This window comes from Azolla caroliniana, unplaced genomic scaffold, assembly GCF_043228905.1.
Source record: "Azolla caroliniana isolate FFs.n. ecotype wild unplaced genomic scaffold, voAzoCaro1.0.p SCAF_1, whole genome shotgun sequence".
Classification (NCBI taxonomy): domain Eukaryota; kingdom Viridiplantae; phylum Streptophyta; class Polypodiopsida; order Salviniales; family Salviniaceae; genus Azolla; species Azolla caroliniana.
Window position 1 is genome coordinate 21,212,645 of NW_028230436.1, and position 21,674 is coordinate 21,234,318.

At 40.7% G+C, this 21,674-nt stretch overlaps 1 protein-coding gene across 2 annotated transcripts; it reads left to right on the forward strand.

The window, feature by feature from the left end:
- The first annotated feature begins 6,608 nt into the window (after window positions 1–6,608).
- LOC147869147 (uncharacterized) lies at window positions 6,609–20,983 on the forward strand. Of its 2 annotated transcripts, XM_087326809.1 has the most exons (10): window positions 6,610–6,733; window positions 6,767–7,464; window positions 9,371–9,500; window positions 10,220–10,653; window positions 10,759–10,839; window positions 10,937–11,035; window positions 19,285–19,434; window positions 19,584–19,670; window positions 19,747–19,818; window positions 20,382–20,983. In XM_087326809.1, the coding sequence occupies exons 1-10, from the start codon at window positions 6,673–6,675 to the stop codon at window positions 20,673–20,675; spliced, it is 2,106 nt and encodes a 701-aa protein (XP_087182935.1). In that variant the 5' UTR covers window positions 6,610–6,672; the 3' UTR covers window positions 20,676–20,983. The 2 variants fall into 2 exon arrangements, with proteins under 2 accessions (XP_087182926.1, XP_087182935.1); XM_087326800.1 differs by having other exon boundaries at window positions 6,609–7,464.
- Window positions 20,984–21,674: the final 691 nt, after the last annotated feature.

Genomic DNA, 21,674 nt, shown 5'->3' on the forward strand with positions numbered 1-21,674 from the left:
GCTCTCCGTAGCCGAGTACTCCTCATCCGGTTCATACTGGGCCTGCACCATCCGGCTCTCCGTAGCTGGGTCCTCCTCATACGGTTTCGGCCTCGGCCGAGTTTGTTCATCGGCACTGTTCTTCTTCCTTCCCATCCGGAGGGACCTGTCTCCCAACATACGTAAGCGGCACAATGGATTGAGGCATCCTCTACAAGTCCGCGATGCCAATACGCCTCGAGGGGTACACAGATGCCGATAGAAGATCAACCTCCGGATTTGTTTTCTCCCTCGGCAGCGGAGCAATATCTTGGAGTAGCAAGAAGCAGCCTATCGTCGCTCTTTCGAGCACGGAGGCGGAATACAGGGGCGCAGCCGTAGCTGTGTGTGAAGCCGTATGGCTCAAGAGGATTTTGAAGGATCTGGGCGTACCCATCAAGGATCCGACTTCCCTTTATTGCGACAACATGAACAGTATCTATCTGGCTCGGAACCCGGTGTTCCACGCGCGGACAAAGCACATCGAAGTGCACTATCACTTCATCCGAGAGCGCGTTCTGGCTGGCGATGTCGACCTACAACACATTAGCACCAATCTTCAAACGGCCGACATCTTCACTAAAGCCTTAGGATCCGACAAGCTATGGTAATTCATGACCGATCTCGGATTGACAATCCCTGTCCTACCAAGCTTGAGGGGGAGTACTGAAGACACTACGCAATAACGCATAGATTCCACAACTGCGCACTACGCAATAAGCAACGAAGAGCCGATCTACCGTGCAAAGCCGCGAAGAAAGACACAAGACGAAGCACAGACTTCGCAACTACGCACGCAAACTGAAGCACAGACTTCGTAACTATGCACAACGCAAGCTGGAGCACGGATTCCGCAACTCCGCATAAAGCGAGTCGACGCGGACTCCGGAACGCGAGCTGAAGAGGATTTCGGATACCGTCTGAAACCGACCTGACTTGAGCTTGAGGGGGCGTGTTGAGAATCAAGCTCAACTTGGTCTAGTGTGTGAACTCACCTTGAGAGTGAAGAGACACTCCAATGGTCAAGAGTCACCATTATGTCACCACTTTGTATTCTAGCATTTAGTATGAGTCATAGAATCATATTCTATGACACATAACTTATGAGCTTTCACATTCCCCATGCTCCATGAGTCTTGTAGTTAATGAAGAGAGAGGGTGACTACATAAAGCACCCTCCTCCCACCTTGTATAATGTTGAGTCTTTCTCCTTTGTTAATATACTTAACCTTGCGTATACTGTGTGTGTGTGTCTCTCTCTCTCTCTCTCATACACACACACACACACACAGTTCACACCTATTCCGCTTCACAAGAATCTATCTCTTGATTCTTTACACCGGCTAAAGAAGTTACTTTATGGCCTAAAGCAAGCCCCCCGAGCTTGGAATGCGAAGATCACGCACCAGTTGCATAAGATGGGGTTTGCGGCCTCCAAGTCCGACTCTTCGTTGTTCATCCGGCAAGGTCCGGACGGTCCGGTTTGCATCTTGATGTATGTTGATGATCTAGTCATCACCAGACCCAGACTTGATGAAATCGGTTGAGTCAAGTCCCAGCTGTCGGATGCATTTGAAATGAAGGACTTGGGGGACCTTCACTACTTCCTTGGGATCGAGGTGATCCAAACCCCCGACGGTATATTGCTCTCAAAGAGACACTATGTGTTGAATATGTTGTACAAGTTCGGCATGACAGAATGCCGACCAATCTCCACACCCCTGGACCGGAATCAGAAACTCCATCCCACCTCCGGACCGGCTTGCGATGAGAAATGGTTCCGACAAATCGTCGGAAGCCTTATATATTTGACAATCACCCGACCCAACATCAGTTATCTAGTCGGCGTGATCAGCCAATATATGCAAAAGCCGACCGTGGAGCACCTTCTATGCGCGCATCACATTTTGCGATATGTGAGCGGCACGAAGGAACGAGGACTGTTATACCAGCATGGTATAACCGAAGAGCTAGTCGGCTACATCGATGCCGATTGGGCCAGCGATGCATTGGATCGTTGATCCACCTCCGGCTATATGTTTTCCCTTGGTAGCGCGGTTGTTGCGTGGAGCAGCAAAAAGCAGCCAACAGTGGCCCTTTCAAGCACTGAGGCTGAATACCGGGGCGCTATCGTTGCCACTTGTGAAGCCATTTGGCTTCGACGACTGTTGCAAGACCTGCAGATTGAGGTGCCAACCCCGATCCTGATCTACTGCGACAACATAAGCAGCATGCAGCTCGCCAAGAACCCGTATTCCATGCTCGCACAAAGCACATAGAAGTGCACTACCACTTCGTGCGTGAGCGTGTCCTAAGCGGTGAAGTTGAACTTCAATATGTTCATACGGATTGGCAAGTTGCAAACATCTTCACCAAACCGCTCGGATCAGACAAGTTGTAGCACTTCACCGAAATGCTTGGTGTTCAGCATCTCGACGTGCCACACTTGAGGGGGAGAATGGGCAAAGACACCGGAACGGGCAAAGGCAAAGAAACTGTCGATTGCGCTGGTAAGGGAAAAAACCGACAAGGGGAGAGACACGAAGAAGAAAGGAGCTGAGTCAACAGAGGAAGTTGACACATCCGAACAAGTCGGAACAAGCGGCAACGGCGGTAGAGTCAAGAAGGACAGAGCCACCAAGACCCAGACATGGTCCGATGTGATAAAGGACCTGGAACTGGGAAACGAATCGGGAGCGACCGATTTGGACAAGAGCTGGAATGAATTGGAGACAGCCGATTCGGTTCAACAGGCAGATTCGGAAGAATCGGATCAATTCAAGACCAAGAGGACGAGAAGGCAGTGAAAGTCGATGCCAACACAAAGGAATCGGCGAATCGGCAAGAGCCGAAGTCACAACAGCGAGGGAGCTGAATTGGGCATGTTGAGCAAACAAGCCGACCAAGGAAGTCAAGGTGCGTAGAATCAAAAGGGTCGAGGTAAACGGGACCGGACCGGATGAGGAGCGCGATCGAGGCGGAGTGACACCCGAAGGAGCCGGGTGGAAGGACCGACTGCCATGGAGACTGACACTACGATCCGACCTCAAGTTGAGCTTGAGGGGGAGTGTTGAGCAGCAAGCTCAACCGGATCCGGATCGGCTGAATAAGCTTGAGCCGGATCGGCATCCGGAAGAATGAAGCCGGATCGGTGGACGGATCAGCGAGCCGGTGAGCCAGGGAGCCAGGGAGCCGATTAGCTGGATCAAACAGTAATCGGAAGCCTAGTAGTAGCCTAGATTACTAGATAATTAATAGTCTCGTAGTTAGTGTCAAACGCTCGAGTGAGCATTGAAGTATACCGTACTTCTATCAGTCCTCTTGGGACTTGTATAAGTAGTGCTGTTGAGCACGTTTTATGTACAGAGAACGATTATTGTTTTGTAATAGATCTAACTTGTTCTGCTCTTTCTTTGTCTCTCCTACGTACTGTAAAGCTTTCCAGTAAACTTGTGTTTCTGTGTTCGGTTTTATACTTGCTTCCGCACGCTATTCTTTACACCTCCCGTATCAACGATTCTAGGTCGCACTCCTCCATATCATTACGCATCGAGCTCTCTTCCGGCGATAGTGCGTAGTCACTCACCACTCTCCCTTCTCCACCACTCGCGGGCCGTGTTATGGCCAACCGCCTCACATCATGTTGCCGACACACCCACTGTACTTCGGACCACTCCTTAGTGAGACCGTGTGCTCCGTAATCATCTTGAAGCTCGAATAGGAGGTCCATTCTTTTCTCTTGATGAACCGTCTTAAAAAATAGGAGGACTTTGTTCGCCCCCACCGATCTCCGATTTCGCTTCGAGAGTTGAGAGAAACAACGCTCAAACTCTCAGAATGCCTCAATCGCGCTCCGATGGGGCTTCGCCGACGCCACCCACCAATCGAACTCTTGCTGACTTCGCCCCTTCAGTTTCTCGTACTCGTACGCCTCCAATAGAGCTCCCTCGAAGGACTCCCATGATTCGTGAGCTTCTCGAAGCTCCTTGACCTCTTTGTGCGTCGATACGGCCGCCACTCGACAAAAAAAATCTAGTCGTATCGCTTCGTCCACACCCCTCTCCGTCATTTCAGCATTATAAGCCCCCAAAAATTTTGGGGCATCATCCACGTTGAACCAGACGACTCGACCGACCACCCTTTCGACGGCTTGTTGAGCCGCATCTCACTTCGCCTTCTTCCGTTCGGCATCCATCACGATCTTTGCCATTATCTCCGCAAAGTCGAAGTCTTCGTCTTCCATCTCCGTCCTCCCTTGCCGCCTCTTCACATCGAGTTCACCAAATTAATGTCGCGAGAGTACGTGTAGGATCCGAGGCGGGACCATGAGGGTCTTGGATTAGGGAGTAGAGGAGAAGGAATAAGACACAAAATGGACGCTTAGCTCAAGAGGAGAAGAGGAAGAATAACACATAAACATAGAATAGAATAGATGGAGGCAAGATACACCCACAAGACAAGAAAATCAACATGCTATATTAAGAGTTCACAAAAGACTACAACCAAGGCCGCCTAGGCTGCACCAAAACGACTACAAGAAAACCCTCACCGGATGAGTAAGTAAAGAAGTATAGTAAAACCCTAAAGGAAACCCAAGAAGAAACCCTAAAACCGAATAGGACCCCTCGACCTAAGTGGTATACCTCTCTCACTCAAAATAGGCAACAACTTCACAAATGACCCCTCCCTTCCTTTTATAGCCCAAGGAGGGAGGGGCCTTACAATGTGGGATAAATTTCCCCTCTTTATTCTATACACCATTTTACATTGTAAATGTGCACATGTTGCACACCGCCAACTTGCCCATTCCATCCCGGTTTCACACCGTAGCCGGAAATCTTCACGACAGCGTGAGCCTCCACAATTTTCCCATTGGCATGATACATTGGCATTGCAAAAGGCCTCATTTACAGAGGAATCTAGTGATGCATCATGAAGCAAATGTGTTGCATCCCATCTACTGAACCACTTTTTTTTTTCATATTTTGCATCCAACAGGAACACAAAAATTTGTTTTTATGAGTCTTTTGGATTTTTATGCTCGCTTCCCATGCGATTCTAGGAAGTTGATGTGAGGGACTTTTTTGAACCTTAAGCATGTATTCAACAGCCCTTTCCATGGCCAAGATCTCAATTGGAAGTGATACTGTGTCAAGGAGGAGGAGGATGTACGACATTTATTTCTTAACTTGTAGAAACTTTGTAAGAAAATGTTTTTGGACATTTTCAAACTCTTTCCAAGTAGATTTAGGGATGCTACCACCCCATAGAAAAGCATTGGTGTCACCAAAGTGTTGAAAATGTATTTCTTGAGGACCCAACACTTAATATCTCCACGATTGCACGTGTTCTCAAATGCATAATATGCTCGCTTTCCTGTCTCTAAGCGGTGTGAGAGAGAGAGAGAGAGAGAATGGTGATGTCACCATTTCATGCATTGTGATTGAATTTGTGCTATCTCATTGCCTTAATCTTGGCAGTATTTGACTTCTTTTCTATAGTTGTGGTGTGAGATTTTAAGGCATGGAGGAGGGATTAGGTCAAACATTGGGTTATCCTAAATCCAACAATATTTTCATAAGAAGTGCTGACATGGAGTAAGACTGCTCTAGTTTGATAGGGAGGAATATGTCAAGCATTTTGAATGTACAACTTTTCATAAATTGGCCATCGCCAGATACATGTAAGGTTTATCTAGGAGGAGTATGGCTTACATCATCTTCGCCCATACATTTGGAAACCAATTGGAAGATGGACATTACATAGAAATATCTTTAGATATAAGGGATCAGGAATTTTTGTGGATTTTGAGTTTACATAGAAATATGGTCAAATGTTAATTTGTTGACATTTGTGCTCATCGGGAACATTTTGGTGGGTGTCATTGTCTCGTATCTATCAAGCTTGTTCTTGTGCATATGATTAATTACCGCCATATTGTCAGCATAATGACCATTTTCCAAGGCGTTTGTGTGAGTCAAAGGAAAGGTCACGTCGATTACATGCAAGTATCAATGCACACAGACTCTTTGAAGGAATGATGAAATCAATCTTTGATGCAAGTGTGAAGTCGACGGAAAGATAAGTTACGAGGATGCTACAAAGGAAGGTCAATCAAATGCACAGGTAGGTGTGATACATAGTGTTCTGGAGTGGAACAAAGAGGTGTGACGAGTGCTCTAGAATGGCCTGTTGTGGGTGGATGGAATGGACCGAACCGGACCAACCAAACTGGTCAGCGGTGCGGCGTTGCTGCTTGGCTCCTCCTCTTGCTTTCCTAGGAGCAGGAGCAAGAGGAGGAGGAGGCAACAAGCAGGAAAACTAGTGGGTGGGTGGGTGGGCAGGCAGGCAAGCATTAATATGTAGTGGGAGGAGGATATATGTATGTATACTGTATACAATATGGTATATGTATGTAAATATATGATATGTGTGTGTGTGTGTGTGTGTGTGCGCGCGCGCGTGTAGAAGCAGCTGAGTGGAAAAAGGGAGAGGAGCTTGCCCCCCCTCCCCCTTTTGTTTCTTCTCTCCCATGTTTTGATGGCGTCAATGGAAACGTCGAGGTCCCATACTTGTTCTTGTTGTTGATGGAGATGAAGACGGAAATCTCTTCTGTTTCTCCTCTGCACAACATCATCATCATCATCATCATCCATGGCCAAATCTCATGATCCTCCCCTTCCCCCTCACAGTCACTGCAACACTTCTTCTTCTTCTTCCTCCTCCTCCTCTTCTGCACCACCTCCACCTCCACCTCCTCCTCCTCCTTCCGCCCCTTCTTCAAAACATTCAAAAAACAGTCGCAGAAGAGGAGTGAACAAAGGCTCTCGGAACGATAAACAGGGACGCCAACAAGAACAGCAAGAAGCAGACGATGAAGAAGGAAGAAAGAATGTCGAAACTTCCTCAAGAAGTTCCTTCAAATCCTCATCTGATGCCTCATCTTCATCCTCATCCTCATCCTCATCTCCTTCTTCATCATCATCATCATCTTCTTCTTCAAGATTTACCAACGGCTTTCATCCTGCAGAGAGACCTATCAAAGAGGAAGAAGAAGAAGGAAAAGAAGCTAGAACCCCCAGAGCAGAGGCTTCTTCTTCTAGAACAGGAGGACTTTATCTTGAAGAAAGATTCTCTTTTTGCAAAAATTATGTGATTTCTTTATACAATGATCAGAAACCTCACGTGGATGCGTTCATAGAAAGAATTATTGAATGGAAAACTCGAAGTCAATCTCTCATGGAAAGAGCATGGCCTCCGTTACAAAGGATTTTGATCACAATCGGAAGTATTGCATTAACTCTCTTCCTGGCTTGGTTGAATTGCTTCATTCAAGGATTCAAATCTCTTGTTCAGCTCGGATCAGCTGCTATTTTCATGATTATTTGCTGTAGTGTAATGAACCTTGGCTTTCTTGGCGGTTTTATCAAGCTTCTAGTAGCCCTGGTAAGTTCTTTTTAGATTGTTATGGTGCTAGTTAATGGTTAATTTTTCTTCCCCAGGACAAATAGTCATTGATGAAAGAAGAATAGTCATGGACAAATAGTTACTGTGCGTCTTCTAATAATCAATGCCTCTCTTATAAGGATTTAATATCAATTATATCATTCAAGGATAAGTACAATTACCATGTTTTCAACCATAAGCGGTCACATTCATGAACATTGGATGAAAGAAACAGATCTGCATGCTTGGTATAATCAGTCAGCCAGGTTCCAAAGCAGCAATATAAATTGCTATATTAGTAACTAAATCAGCCATCTTCACTCTATTCCTTCCCTGCTCCCTTTGGATCCCTCAATTCAGAGGAATCATAATAACTAGAGCCATTACTCTTTGTTGTGGACGTCACGGATGCCAGCCTTGATCACAACCTCAATTTGCATAGCTTCGTGAGGTCAACACCATCATTACATGATAGCAGTGATGCCTTCCTTGTCCCATCTACTGTTCCATATTGGTACCCTGGCATTGATGTGTTAACATAAACAGTTGGATTCTTTGTCGTGTCTCATAGGCCATTATGCTCTTTAGAGATGTTTATCTTTCTTTTGGCCACCATGCCGTCCTCAAAGGAAGCCTAGAGGTACAATATTGCCGACTGGCATTTCTATTATTTTTGTCTTGTGTTCAATTAGATGACACATGTCTAGCCCTGATAAAAAATAGTGTTTGAAATTTATTCTTTCTTTTCATAGGATCTGAAGAGTTTCAGAACTAGCTTGAGAAATAGATTTGGCTACTGTGGTTGGATTGGACACGTCTACAATATTTTCTTGTTTAATGCTCAATTTTATTTCCCAAGTAAATTTAGCTGATTATGATTTATTGTTGTGAAAGTTGAAATCGTACATGAAAACTGTTTTCGTGTTTCTTTGTTCTATACACACTTTTAATATTATGTCTTATGATTTTATTCCTCAAATTTTTTATATGCCTAATATCTTCCTTGGTCCTTCTAAAATTTTCCTTCACTATGTAGAATTGTTTTACATACATCCAGCAGAAAGTAGCACGATATGCATGGATGGTGGAGGCAGCAGATGTTTAATGTTTTATGCAATGTTTTGAAAGTAATTTCCCATGACAATGTAAAATTTGATGTGAACATTTCGATCTTTGATGTTCTCTTCTATGTTTCTCTAGCATTTCTCTTTTACTTTGTAGCTTGACCACTCACTGTGAAGTTCATCCATTGGGTTACATCATTTGTTGAGAAAAAGTAAACATGTGGATTGGTGATGTTGGATTACTATTTTTTGCTTGGCAATTATTACGTGTACTCTGATATCTAAGCTCAATTGAAGAAAAGCATTGGGAAAAAGAAGTTATTTAGCAGTATTTAAATTGATGAAGTTTTGTTTCCTCTGTTTCTCTCTTTTCATGATTTGATTGTAAAAGTTGTAAACTATTTCTAATAGAAAATCTAACCTAGACTAAGTTGCAAGTGTTTCAGGTTTTCTTTTACCATTATATTGGCAACCTTTAGTGTTGTCTTATAAGAAGCATGTGTGCAGGTTATTCTAACACGTGATTACTTCTGTCTCAAGGTGTAATCCACCTTAATTAAATAGGCTAATGATTGAGAATTACGCAGAAACTCCCCCTGACATGAGTGCTCTAAATAAATAAGAGTGTAGGTTGTGGATATCTCTGACTCAGAACAGAATATAGCTCGCCATTTAATGATCTTTTTCACTTACTACAAAGCATATGTATAAGAGGAATGAAGTCTAGATACATGCAAGATATATCACAATTAGGTCATTTTGGTTAAAATATCCTTGGCCACATACCTATGATGCTCTTTTTCATTATTATTTCTTAATTTTTATGATTCCTTTTTGTACAGGGTTTTTCTGGCGCTGCAGCCTTTTTCCTTGGATATATGTATGCACTTTGGATTTTTGGCATCTTTGGTGGGGCCATTCTCTTGTTATATGGTAGTGTTTGGCTTACTGGAGGCGTATTGCTGATAGGAGGTAAGTCCTCGTTTGATTGTGTTTCAGGAAATCAGGATTAAGGTATTAGAGTAGAGCAGTTGAGATGGGATGATATCTCCTCAAAAAAATCATAGTCTGAAAGTGCCCCTAGAAAATGTTTGATGCAGAGGCAAACAGGAGGGAAATCATGATTAAGGTATTAGAGTAGAGCAGTTTGAGATGGGATGATATCTCCTCCAAAAAAATCATAGTCTGAAAGTGCTCCTAGAAAATGTTTGATACAGAGGCAAACAGGAAAGGTAAAGAACCCCAAGGCTCTGTAATTGGTCAACGGGGCACAGTAATATTGGGAAACATCATACTTGGAGGATTGTGATGGGAAGATCAGGAGATAGAAAACAACATATATAGCTACCTCATGATATATATAGGATAGATACAGTTAGTATATGATAATGTGAGTTGTATCATGTCTCAATCTATACACTTATCCACTTATCCACTTATCCACTTATCCATGTCCAGAATCCATCTTTAATGTTTGTCAAGAAAATCGTGTATCTTCATTCATTTTCGTTTCAAATGGATGATCATGTTGAATGTGCATTCTGATTTCTTTCATAGTGACATTATTTTATGATTCCCTGTATAAATTATTTCAATAAACCTGATCCATGTTATAGGCTGCTCAGTAATATTCATGGAAGCATTTATTACCTTTTGGATTTCTGATTTTTCCTCGTTTCGTTTCTCTGCAGTGGTACTTTTTATTATGGATCAACCACGCTTGTCAGTGCTGGTTGGGTTATTGTACTCCACATATTCAGCTATAACCATTGGCGGGGGTTTTGCATTTACCATATGCCTCAATTTGGCATTCATATTTAGCAACTTTATGATCTACTTACTACACACAAATGCTCGTAATAGTAGCACCCAAGATGCTTTTAGCCAAGAAAATAAATCCAAACATAAAAAAGAGAAAGGCTCCAAGCATGCAGATTCTAAAGGTGCATTTAAAGCTGAGGTTTCAGGTATTTCTGGAAGTGCTTCAACCAGTGAAGTTGAAGCTAGCATGGGTGATGGGGAAGTAGAACGAGTTTTAAACTGCAAGGACCATTATGCTGTTCTAGAGTTGTCACGCTTTGCTGAAGTCGATCTTTCTGCTCTGAAGCGAGATTACAGGAAGAAGGTATGATTGCTTCTTATGATGATAACTTTGAAGGATTAAATGCATGATTAGACTATCTATTGGATGCACCTTATTCCTTTCTTGTGCATACTATTGAAACATTAGGCAATGCTGCTACACCCAGACAAGAACTTAGGAAATACAGTTGCAGAGGAAGCGTTTAAACGCCTGCAGAATGCATATGAGGTAATTAATTTCTGATGGTTATTCAGGATGATTAAATATTGCAAAATGATATGATATTCCATGTTTTGATGAATTTTTTGATGATTTATGAGAGTAGATCTTATTAGATCCATCGAAAAAACTTGGTTATGATGAAGAGCTAAAAAGAGAGGAGATGGTTTTGGCTTTCAAACATTTTCAGCAAGAACTGTTTCAGGTATTCTTTTTCTCTTAATATGCATCATATTTCTAAAATAACTGACATTATCATGCCCGTCTAACAAGTCATTGTACTTCTCGCGAATTAGCTAATATTCATCCTTCACTAGGTTTTCATTGCATACCTTGCACGCCTTCATACCTAGGTTATCATGCTACCTCAACACCTAAGTTGTGTGAGCAAGTTTGAAGAAGTGTTAAAGAGCCAAGGCTTATGAGGGATAGTAAAATGTGGTTAGATACATTCACGCATATTTACCATAAGGAGTAAAGGACATTATGTGTGAATCAAGGGTCATTCTACTCACCAGGATTATGATCACTAACGTATATTAGGAGGACCAAATTGCAAAAAGGATGTCAGCATAGAGATTGTTCTACCTCCTAACAACTGCCAAGCTTTGCTGCAATATTCCCTTAGTAGGGCCAACACAATAAATGCCGTGAAAATCAATCGACTTTCCTTGTTCCTTAGAAAATCACCTACTCCAAGAAATAATCATATGTGAATTACATGACCAATTTTGTTATTGTCAAATATCATTTTTGTTAGGTTGTGGACCGTAAATCAACAAGCAAAATAGACTTTGATGATACACAGAACAGAGAAAAGATTGAAAGACAGCAAAATACACAGTACACAAGTTTTACGTGGAAACCTTATAACAAGGGAAAACCACGGACCAACAGACTTTCACTATGAAGAGAGGGAAGTACAAGAGAAAGGTTACAAATCTCTGAAAACAGAGAATACTGCCTTAGGGTTTTGGCAAGTTCCACTAAACTTTGCCGTCTCTCACTCACTTTCACTCTTGTGTCCTACCTTCTCTCTGTAGCTCTACAATACTCACTCTACACAGTTCTGCCACTTCATCTACACACTCCTACAAAGTTTACCCTAGCTCTACATATAATTGTTGGAGGGTGGCAGTTCCAAACCTGCACTCTCTTTAATCTTTATTATCTGTGTACTACATTCTCTCTCTTCCTAGATTCTTCTCTCTCTAGATCTGCAACGCTTTAAATGCCCTTTGTCTCTTCCACTTTTTCCAAGATATTCCCTTTTTTTTATTCCTAGTTTATTGTACCTGTTTGGTAGTACAAGAGTCTCTTAACTACCAAACAACCATTCACAATTTTGTATAAATAGGCTTATACCAGCCTCTTTTGTAAGAAGATTATTTTCTGCTGCTACTTAGAAACAAGCACAACTCTTTGGCTGTGTCTCTACTCTTTGCAACCATTTTTTCTACTGCTGTCTAACAGCCTTCTCACAGCTTGGCTGTGTCTATTTTGTTCTAACTCTTCCGCTGTTGCTATTAACAGCTTTTCTCACAATAATATACATGGGAATAAGGTATTATTAACTGATAACAATAGTAGTTAATCAGTCGACCAATCGACTCGATTGCCCGACCCACAAGTTGACAGTCCAATCGATTCAACTAGCCAACTCTTGTGTCGGCTATCCAGTCGGTTTGACTGGTAGACTTTGTCATCGATCATCAGGTTGGCCCGACCAGTCGGCCTAGTCTTTCACTTGGATCATCCATCCAATATAGTCGACCTCCAACTCGTCTCTCTCTGGTCAATCCGGCCGACCTACCAAATAGCAATGGGCACGGTTTCAGCTCAAACCGAACTGAACTGTTAAGCCATGGTTTAACGGTTTATTGGCTCTAAAATAATTTAATGGTTTGATTTGGTTTGGATTTTTGATAAACGGTTTGGTTTCGGTTCAATTCGGTTCTAAAACTCAGGTTTATAGGTTTGGTTTAAAGATTTATAGGTTTTTGGTTAACGTTTTGTTTACCTTAATAGTTTATTAATTTAATGGTTTAATTCATGGTTTTTTATTGATTTAATTAATTTAACTTAAATGTTTATTTAATTTAATGGTTCAATTAAAGTTTCTTTTATTGATTTAATAAATTTAACTTAAATGCTTATTTAATTTAATGTATTTTTGTTTAGTTAGATGTTTAATTAGTTTGATTTAAATGGTTAGGTTTAAATTTTTTATTAAATGGTTCGGTTTGGTTACAACTTTTCCCTAAACGGTTTGGTTTGGTTTTTGTTTTATATAAACAATTCGTTTTTTGTTTGGTTCGGTTTCTTTGCCTTGAAACCGAACTGAACCATGCCCATTGCTACTACTAGATTTCGACTACCGATTCTCTCAATCGACATCTGACTTCTCCCATTAGGAGGGACAAAATCCTAACAAACTCCCCCTTCACTCCTGTAGGGAGAGTCGGCCAATCTTGTCTTCTGTTGACAAGCTCTGAGTTTGTCCATAGGTAGGATTTTCGTGAGCATGTTAGATCCATTATCATCAATATGGATCTTCACAAGGGTAAACTCTTCCTCTTTCACTTTCTCTCGTAACCAGTGATACCTTCTTTGTATATGCTTGGTTCGAGAGTGGTAAGCAGCGTTCTTGGCTAGATGTATGGCACTCTTATTATCATAGTGGAATAGGAATTTTTCTTGTTTCATTCTAATTCACTGAGAAAATTCTTTATCCATATAAACTCCTTTCCAACCTCTACTACAACCATATATTCTACCTCCGTGGTCGACAAAGCCACAACCTTTTGCAATCTCGACTGCCATGACATTGCTCCCCTTGCATAGGTCATCACATAACCTGATGTGGATCGACTATAGTCTACATCTCTCGACATGTCTGAGTCGGTAAAACCGTCGAGCATAGGTTTTTCGTGCGTAGCCTACTGGTTTTGTTTCCGACATGTTAAAACTTTCTAAAACCTTTGTCACATATTTCTCTTGTGACAACCATAACACATTCTTAGTTCCCCAAGATTTGTTTGGCCGGTCCAAGTTTCCTGTAAGAGAATGGAGATTAGCTTATCAAAGCTGAAGCTCTCTTTACCTCTTGTAAGAAGCCTTATTGTTGTGGCGAAGCCTTGATATTCCGGAATCGCGGCAAGAACTTTAGAAACTAGCTGCTTGTCTGAAATCACTTCATCAATGTTGAGTAGTTGTTCCTTGAAGTCCTTGATTATTGTTAAGAATGTGTCCATGGATTCACCTTCTTGCATCCTTGTTTCTTCAAGTTGCCGCTTAAGCATAGCGACTCTTGATTCATTCCTTTGAGCATACAAGTTCTTTAACACATCCCATGCACTTTTTGAGGTTGTGCAAGATCGGATATGTGGAACAATGTGACATTTGACCGATAATGTGATGAGAGCACGGGTTTGAGCGTCCTTACCATCCCACTTAAGTTGTGAAGAAGTGGATTGTTGAGTGGAGCTTGAAGCATTGTTTGCGTCCGTTGTTCCTGAAGGGGAGGGAGAGTTTAGAGAAGAACTTGCAGCTGGACGTGCATCGGATCCGATGACAATGTCCCATAGCTGCTTTGCTACCAGTACATGTCTCATCATGTATGCCCACATAGGATAGTTAGTACCATCCAACTTGTCTTCAGCATTAAGCATACCAAAAATATTAGTTTTCTCAGCCATTGCAGAAGCGAGAAATATGGATGAGATATTGCAGTACTTGGTGGTTATATTCACCAAAATGTTCTAAAGCAATATAATATTGAAGAAATAGATGAGAGATAAGAGTTGCTCTGCTCTGCTGAAAACTTACTTTGTTGTCGTAAAAATTGGTTGCTGCAGTTGCTGTGCAATTAGGGTTTGAGACTGCTACAAAACTTGTTTTGTCTGTACCTCCAAAGCCAAAAATCCGATTTGGGCGTGCAAGTAGTCAGAAGAATCAGCTCGTAATCTACTTTTTGAAAATGTGAAAGTAGGGAAAGTTCGCCTCTGCTGCAGTTTGCTATTCGAACTTTTGTTGCTGTAGATGGAGAGGTTTGATGTCTTCTTAGGTGGGAAGAGATAAACAGAAAGATCTATGTATGCCTATTTTGAAGTATAGGATAGAGAAAGTAACCTAAACCTGTTTTGATACCATATGTAGAAAATGCAGGGATCTTAGACTAACTATCACACAACAAGATCACTTAGAAGACTTAAGGAAATATCAGTAGATTAGGGAAAACGAGCATTGATTACAAAGATGTGGAATGGTTAATATAACCAGTTTCTATAGGTAGGTGGAAAACTACTCAAACTTTTGCTGTTTCCAGTCTTCAATCGTCTTGTCTTCCATAAATACTATGTCTCGACTCCCCGCCACTTTCTTGTCGAGTATATCCCACAGCCTGAAGCCGGATTCATTCTTTGCGTACCCCAGGAATATGCATGGTTTCTACTCGATGTCGAGTTTCGAACTTTGATACTTGGCAACATGCATATATGACAAGCATCCGAACACATTTAAGTGTTGATAAGAGACATCTTTACCTGTCCATACCCATTGTGGGACATCACCTTTCAGGGGCACTGAGGGAGACCTGTTGATCAGATAGACTCCCTTCAACATAGCTTCAGCCCAATATGACTTTGGAAGATTTGCATGTGACAGCATGCTCCTCACTCTTTGCATTATTGTTCGATTCATCCTCTCTGCAAGACCATTCAGTTCAGGGGTCTTAGGCACTGTATACTCGAGTTTTATGCCTTGGGTCTTGCAATATTCCTCGAACTGTTCTTTGTATTCGCCACCATTGTCGGTCCGGGCAGCCTTCAATATTCTTCCATACTCTCTTTCAGCTCTAGCCTGACAATCCTTAAAGACCGACAACACTTGATCTTTCGACTTTAGCACGAAAGCCCACAACTTTCTGCTATAGTCATCAATAAATGTCACAAAATATTGTCCACCATGGTGTGATGGAGCATCCACGTAGCATACATCCGTGTGGACTAGTTCTAGTGCACATTCTTTTCTCTTTGGTAGTCTTGAGTGAAACGCAGCTCTGTTTTGCTTTCCGACCAGGCAGTCAACACCCTTCTCCAAGTGTATTCCTTTTACTTTTGGAAGAGGTTTCTTGTCGGCCAGAATATGCATGCCTCTCTCGCTCATGTGACCAAGCCTCTTATGCCATAGCTCTCCACTTGAGTCGGCTGCCACGTTTGCTTCATCCTTGCACAACTTGGCATGCATCACATACAGTGTGCCCTGTTTCTGTGTGCGGGCCACTATGAGACTTCCTTTACAGAACTTCCACTTGCCATTTTGAAAACAACCACTCACATCAATATACTTTGTGCCGGCATGAAACATTGCATTCTTTGCCAAACATATGGCACTCTGGCTATCACATCCAAGAATAGGTGCCTTTTCAAGCATCCCAAATTCACTGCATAAGCGGGCTAACCAAATGGTTTCTTTGGAAGCTTCTGTCGCTGAAGTATATTCAGTATCTATAGTAGATAGTGCAACTATCCTTTGACGTCTAGAGTACCATGAAATAGCTCCACCTGCAAGGGTGTATACATAGCCACTTGCCGATTTGCTTGTATCCACATCACCTGCCATATGTGAATGACAAAATCCTTTTAATTCTAATGGACCCTTTCCATAACAGAGGCATTTACCTTTGGTCCCATTCAAATATCTCAAGATAGATTTGATTGCCTCCTAATGAACTCTACCAAAATTAGCCATGAACCTACTAACAACTCTGACTGCATGAGCAATGTCTGGCTGAGTGGCAACCATAGCATACATAAGTGAACCACACGCTGATGCATATGGAACATTCTTCATGTGATTACCTGCATCATCATCTTTGGGACAATTGTCCTTGGAAAGCTTAACATGTGGCTGCAGTGGAACTCCAAGAGGCTTAACATCAGCCACATTAAAGCTGTCCAGCACTTTTTCAATGTACTTTTCTTGGGATAAATGCAAAGTATACTGCTGACTATCCCTTTTTATTCGCATACCAAGAATATGCTGCCTATCCCTTTTGACACTATGCCACGTGCTCGGCTTATGCAACGGCTAGAAACCCTTTATGGTCCTATAGATATGCAATGTGGAACCTATGCAGTCTATGAATCCGTGTTAGGAAACATGTGGTCTTCCAATGGTTTGTTAGAGGTGATGGCTAGCACAATCAAAGTGAAGCAAGGATGCCCACTGTCACCCACTCTCTCAGTCTCTATACAGATGAGGTATCACATTACATAGAGAGATTCAGGGGTTCGGGAGCATGCCTAGCAGGTATAGCTATACAAATATTACTATATGTTGATGATATTGTGCTGATTTCTGACTCTCCGGAGGGACTACAAAGGCATCTAAATGCATTAAAACTATTTTGTATGGACAAAGGTTTGTCAATAAACATGGATAAAACTCAAACATGGGTAACAAGATCAGAACTGGAATTCTTCTTGGGAGAGGAAAAGGTGGAATACCCACGCTCCTACACATACCTAGGAGTAACATTTATAGGGCCTAGGTTCTCCTTACAGGAGGCTGCTTGTGCCCGACTTTCTCGTGGATATGCAACCCTTAATGCTCTTGAGAGACAATGTGCACATTTGCAGTTCCAAGAGGCACAAACTAAGCTGTGGTTATTTGATACACTTATCACACCAACACTTCTCTATGGAGTAGAAATGTGGGGACCAAGTCTTACCAACGCTGATCATTGGAAAGATTTAGAGAGACCTTTAGTGTCAATGATTGTCTGCATGTTCCCACGTGTCATAGGTAATTATGGGTTTTTCCAAAGTCCTAGGATAAGTAGTTTCCCACCATTTATCTTAACCTTAAATCATTGAAACTAGCTTGAATTATAAAGGTATAAATGTCCAAGATCTCTCCATTTGCTCATTTAAAAAGGCTATTTTACTCTATAGCTCTCTTAAGATCCTCTAGCACATATTTGAGTCACTTTTCTAGTGTGAACTAGCTCAAGTGCCCTAAAATGCTATTCTATTGAAACAATATACTTTTGGACCTTGAAATAGATTATTAGGGGCTCTAAATACCCGTGTACCTTTTCTCTTTCCTCCTATGTTTTCTCTGTATCTAAACCATTGTCTCTCTATTATAGTTATCATTCTTTTGCTATATGTAGATGATGTGGTGAAGATTTTAAACACTTTGTAGGATGCCTGAAACCTTATGAATATATTTGGAAAACTTTTGTATGTATAAATATCTGAAATAACTCCAAAACAGAGGTCATGCTTATGAAGACTCAAAATAAGTTAAACCCTTGTGTAATAACTATCCACTTGAAACTATATCTTGACTTGGGCTTGAGGTTCCCACCAATCATAGATGAAATCAATTTGCGACCCGCAGCTTAAAAGAAAGAATGAGAGCTTAGTATGCATCGAAGAACATATGGAAAGATTGAGAAATTAAATGTTGGGTTGATGTGGTGAAGATTTTAAACACTTTGTAGGATGCCTGAAACCTTATGAATATATTTGGAAAACTTTTGTATGTATAAATATCTGAAATAACTCCAAAACAGAGGTCATGCTTATGAAGACTCAAAATAAGTTAAACCCTTGTGTAATAACTATCCACTTGAAACTATATCTTGACTTGGGCTTGAGGTTCCCACCAATCATAGATGAAATCAATTTGCGACCCGCAGCTTAAAAGAAAGAATGAGAGCTTAGTATGCATCGAAGAACATATGGAAAGATTGAGAAATTAAATGTTGGGTTCTTAAGAAATACCTCTTTGACACATTGACAACATCCCCAAGTCTACTTAGAAAGAGTTTGAGAATGTCCAAAAGCAATTTCTTATGAAGTTTCTTCAAATGAAGCCACAAGCACCATATATACTTGTATTACTTGAGGCCGAATCACTTCCTATTGGGATCATAGCCATAGAAAGGGTTTCAAAAAACCCCCCACATTGCTTCCTTTGGTTTCATAGGAAGTGAGTAAAAGGATTCAAAAGACACACAAAAGCAAAAGTTTTGGTTTCGGATAGATAGAAGATATGAAGAAATGGTTTGGAAAATGGATGCATTACTTTTGCTTCATGATGTGTCAGTAGGCTACTCATGAATGAGGTTTTTTTCCAACACTAGTGTACCACAGTTTGGGAAAGATGCGTAAGGTCACATTTCACACATTATATCATGATGTATTAACATTGAGATTTGGAAAATAAAATCTTGCATATTTTAGGTTCAGGCTGCATACTACTCATGTATTCCAATCTCGAGTTAATGCAATCGGTATTAATTACTGTCTTGGCTTGTGAACTGTCTAAGAGTGTGCTATCCATGTTTCTGGCTTCCATGTCATTTCTTCACATTATAAGCAGCATTGTGAAATATGGTATTTTCAGAATGGAGAAGTGAGAGAGTATGTGTTGTAATGGTAGGATGGAAGACCTGGAACATCAAGTAATTGGCACCCCAATTCTGAAGATGAGATTGATGACTCTGTTCGAAGAGTAATGTGTAAGAAATGTAATAGAACACATCGCTGGGTTTGCACTGATAGGAGCAAATTACGTGCGAGATGGTGTCAGGTATATATTCTACGGCGTGCCACTTTTGTAACTATAGTGTAGACTGTGATGGGATGCAAATATTGTGTTAAGGAATCCTGACATGAAATGTGGCACATGGAATTATGGGTACTTGATTTTGACTAGGAAGGCTTTTGATGCATATATAGGAATGCCAAGACCATCATCAAGCTAAAGATGGTGATGGATGGGTAGAGCAACAAGCACAAGCCTTCTTCTTTGGTGTGTTTCAGAAGGTGGGTCTTAGTGTTATTGTAATAGGAGTTCATTTTCAAATATTACTTTCTACATTTATTTGTTTGAGATTTCCAGGTGGATGCGCCTCAAGCATTTGCATGTGCTGAAAGCAAGATTTATGAAGTGACCGAGTGGGTACAATGCCAGGTGACTTGAATCTTTCCTTGATAAATTATTATTAAAATAATACTGCTAGTAACCATATTTTTTAAAAATTGCTATTACATTAGACATAAAAGAACTCAAAATTTATGCATAAATGTACCTTCAATATTGATTATGAACAATACCACCTAATCTTACAGTGGACATAGGTTCCTTTCAATATTGATTAATAAGCAATACTCTCAAATCTTATGTTAGATAAAAGGATTTTCATAAAATGATAATCTCTAATCTCATGTTAGACATAGAAGCACTTCTGATATTGACTAGTAACAATACTCTCATTTTACAGTAGACTCAAAGTCCCATCCAGTGTTGATTAGCTAGCAATATTCTTTCATCTTACATAAGTCATAGAAGCCCTTTTCATAAGATGCTCTCTAATGCCACATTAGACAGAAACATCCCATATTGCTAACTAGTAACAGTACTCTACATTATTAGACATGCAAGCACTTTTACCTCTTTAATTTTACATCAGGAATAAATGCACTTTCAAAAAATATTTACTTGTAGCAATACTCTCTAATATTTTTAATTCCCAGGGAATGAAGTGTATACCTAACACTCATAAACCCTCCTTCCATGTGAGTACTACTGGTATGTTTAGAAGTTCGTCGAAGGCCCCACGGGCTAATAAAACAGCAGCCGATAACTTCCCTTTTGCACAAATGAATGAAAAGATGACCGAAGAAGAGTTTATGAGGTGGTTGGAAAATGCAATGGCATCAGGCATGTTCGGTGATACAACAACAAATGCTTCAGAGCAACCTGATCAGAAGGTTGGTTCGTGTACAAAACCTAGTCGGAAGAAGCGGAAGGGCAAGAACAAGTGGTAGAATGCCTTGTATTAAATAATCTTTATTTCTTCAAAGAAAATCATCTTCCTGAATTTTGTAATTTCACGAGTTCCTTTTGTGATTTATATTCTGGAAATGGTAAAATGGCATTTCCTCTACGATCAAATTTATTGCCAGAGGTAAAAGTTCTAGATATAGGTGATTCCAAAATGGTATAGAATTTAAATTCAAATTCATGATTTTCGATTTCCACACTTCAGTGGTTAAAAATATCTCGAAAATGCTTCAACATTGTAGATTGATTTCAAAATTTGCCACTTTATAATCAAAATTCTTTTCTTCCATAACTCTAATTTGTTGGTTTCAAATTCATCGTGCACATCCTAATGTGAGATTGGACTTTCTCTGTCAAGCACGACAAACATTCTATTTGAAATCAAGTCTAAGATGTCTTCTCATCATCATATTAAAAAGTACTGTTAAAAAGAAGGCTTCTGTAGTGTTCAAAAGTAATGCAGGCTGCAGCATTATTTATTTATTTAGGTAGAAAAGAAGTCCCAAAGCATGATACCAACAATATTGTGCTTTCCCAGACATAAATCCAATAAAATCAATTTGATGTTTCTTTTCAAATTCTGAAAAGTGGAAGATTTGTTAGAAATTGCATAAATAGGACATCTTTCCAAATTCTGAAAGTGACTTGTTAGAAGTTTGAGGATGGAAGCATGAAATTAAAATTTGATGCAAGTTCTTCTCTTCAGATCTTTTGATCGATCATATTTCTATTGTTCATAAGTAGATTCTTCTATGTGAATAGCATCAATTAAAATATAAAACAGAAGAAAAATCAAGTTGATTTTGTCGAACAAAGCAACCAAAACTTTTTCTTCTGATGGCTATTGTATAATTTAAAGAGTGCTTAAAGCTGGGTCTAATTTGTGATTGGATTTGGGAGAGCTTTAGAGATGGAAATGTTATATTTGTTTTTGGAAATCTCACATCCTTTTAATGTTGTGATATGTGCTGTATTAGTGTTTA

What these genes read in the sequence shown, in the direction of transcription:
- LOC147869147 (XM_087326800.1), top strand. Translation starts at nt 6,673, where the DNA reads ATGGCCAAATCTCATGATCCTCCCCTTCCCCCTCACAGTCACTGCAAC. An exon ending in TCAAGCTTCTAGTAGCCCTG is followed by an intron (nt 7,465 to 9,370) that starts GTAAGTTCTTTT and finishes CTTTTTGTACAG; the next exon opens with GGTTTTTCTGGCGCTGCAGC. An exon ending in TACGTGCGAGATGGTGTCAG is followed by an intron (nt 19,435 to 19,583) that starts GTATATATTCTA and finishes ATGCATATATAG; the next exon opens with GAATGCCAAGACCATCATCA.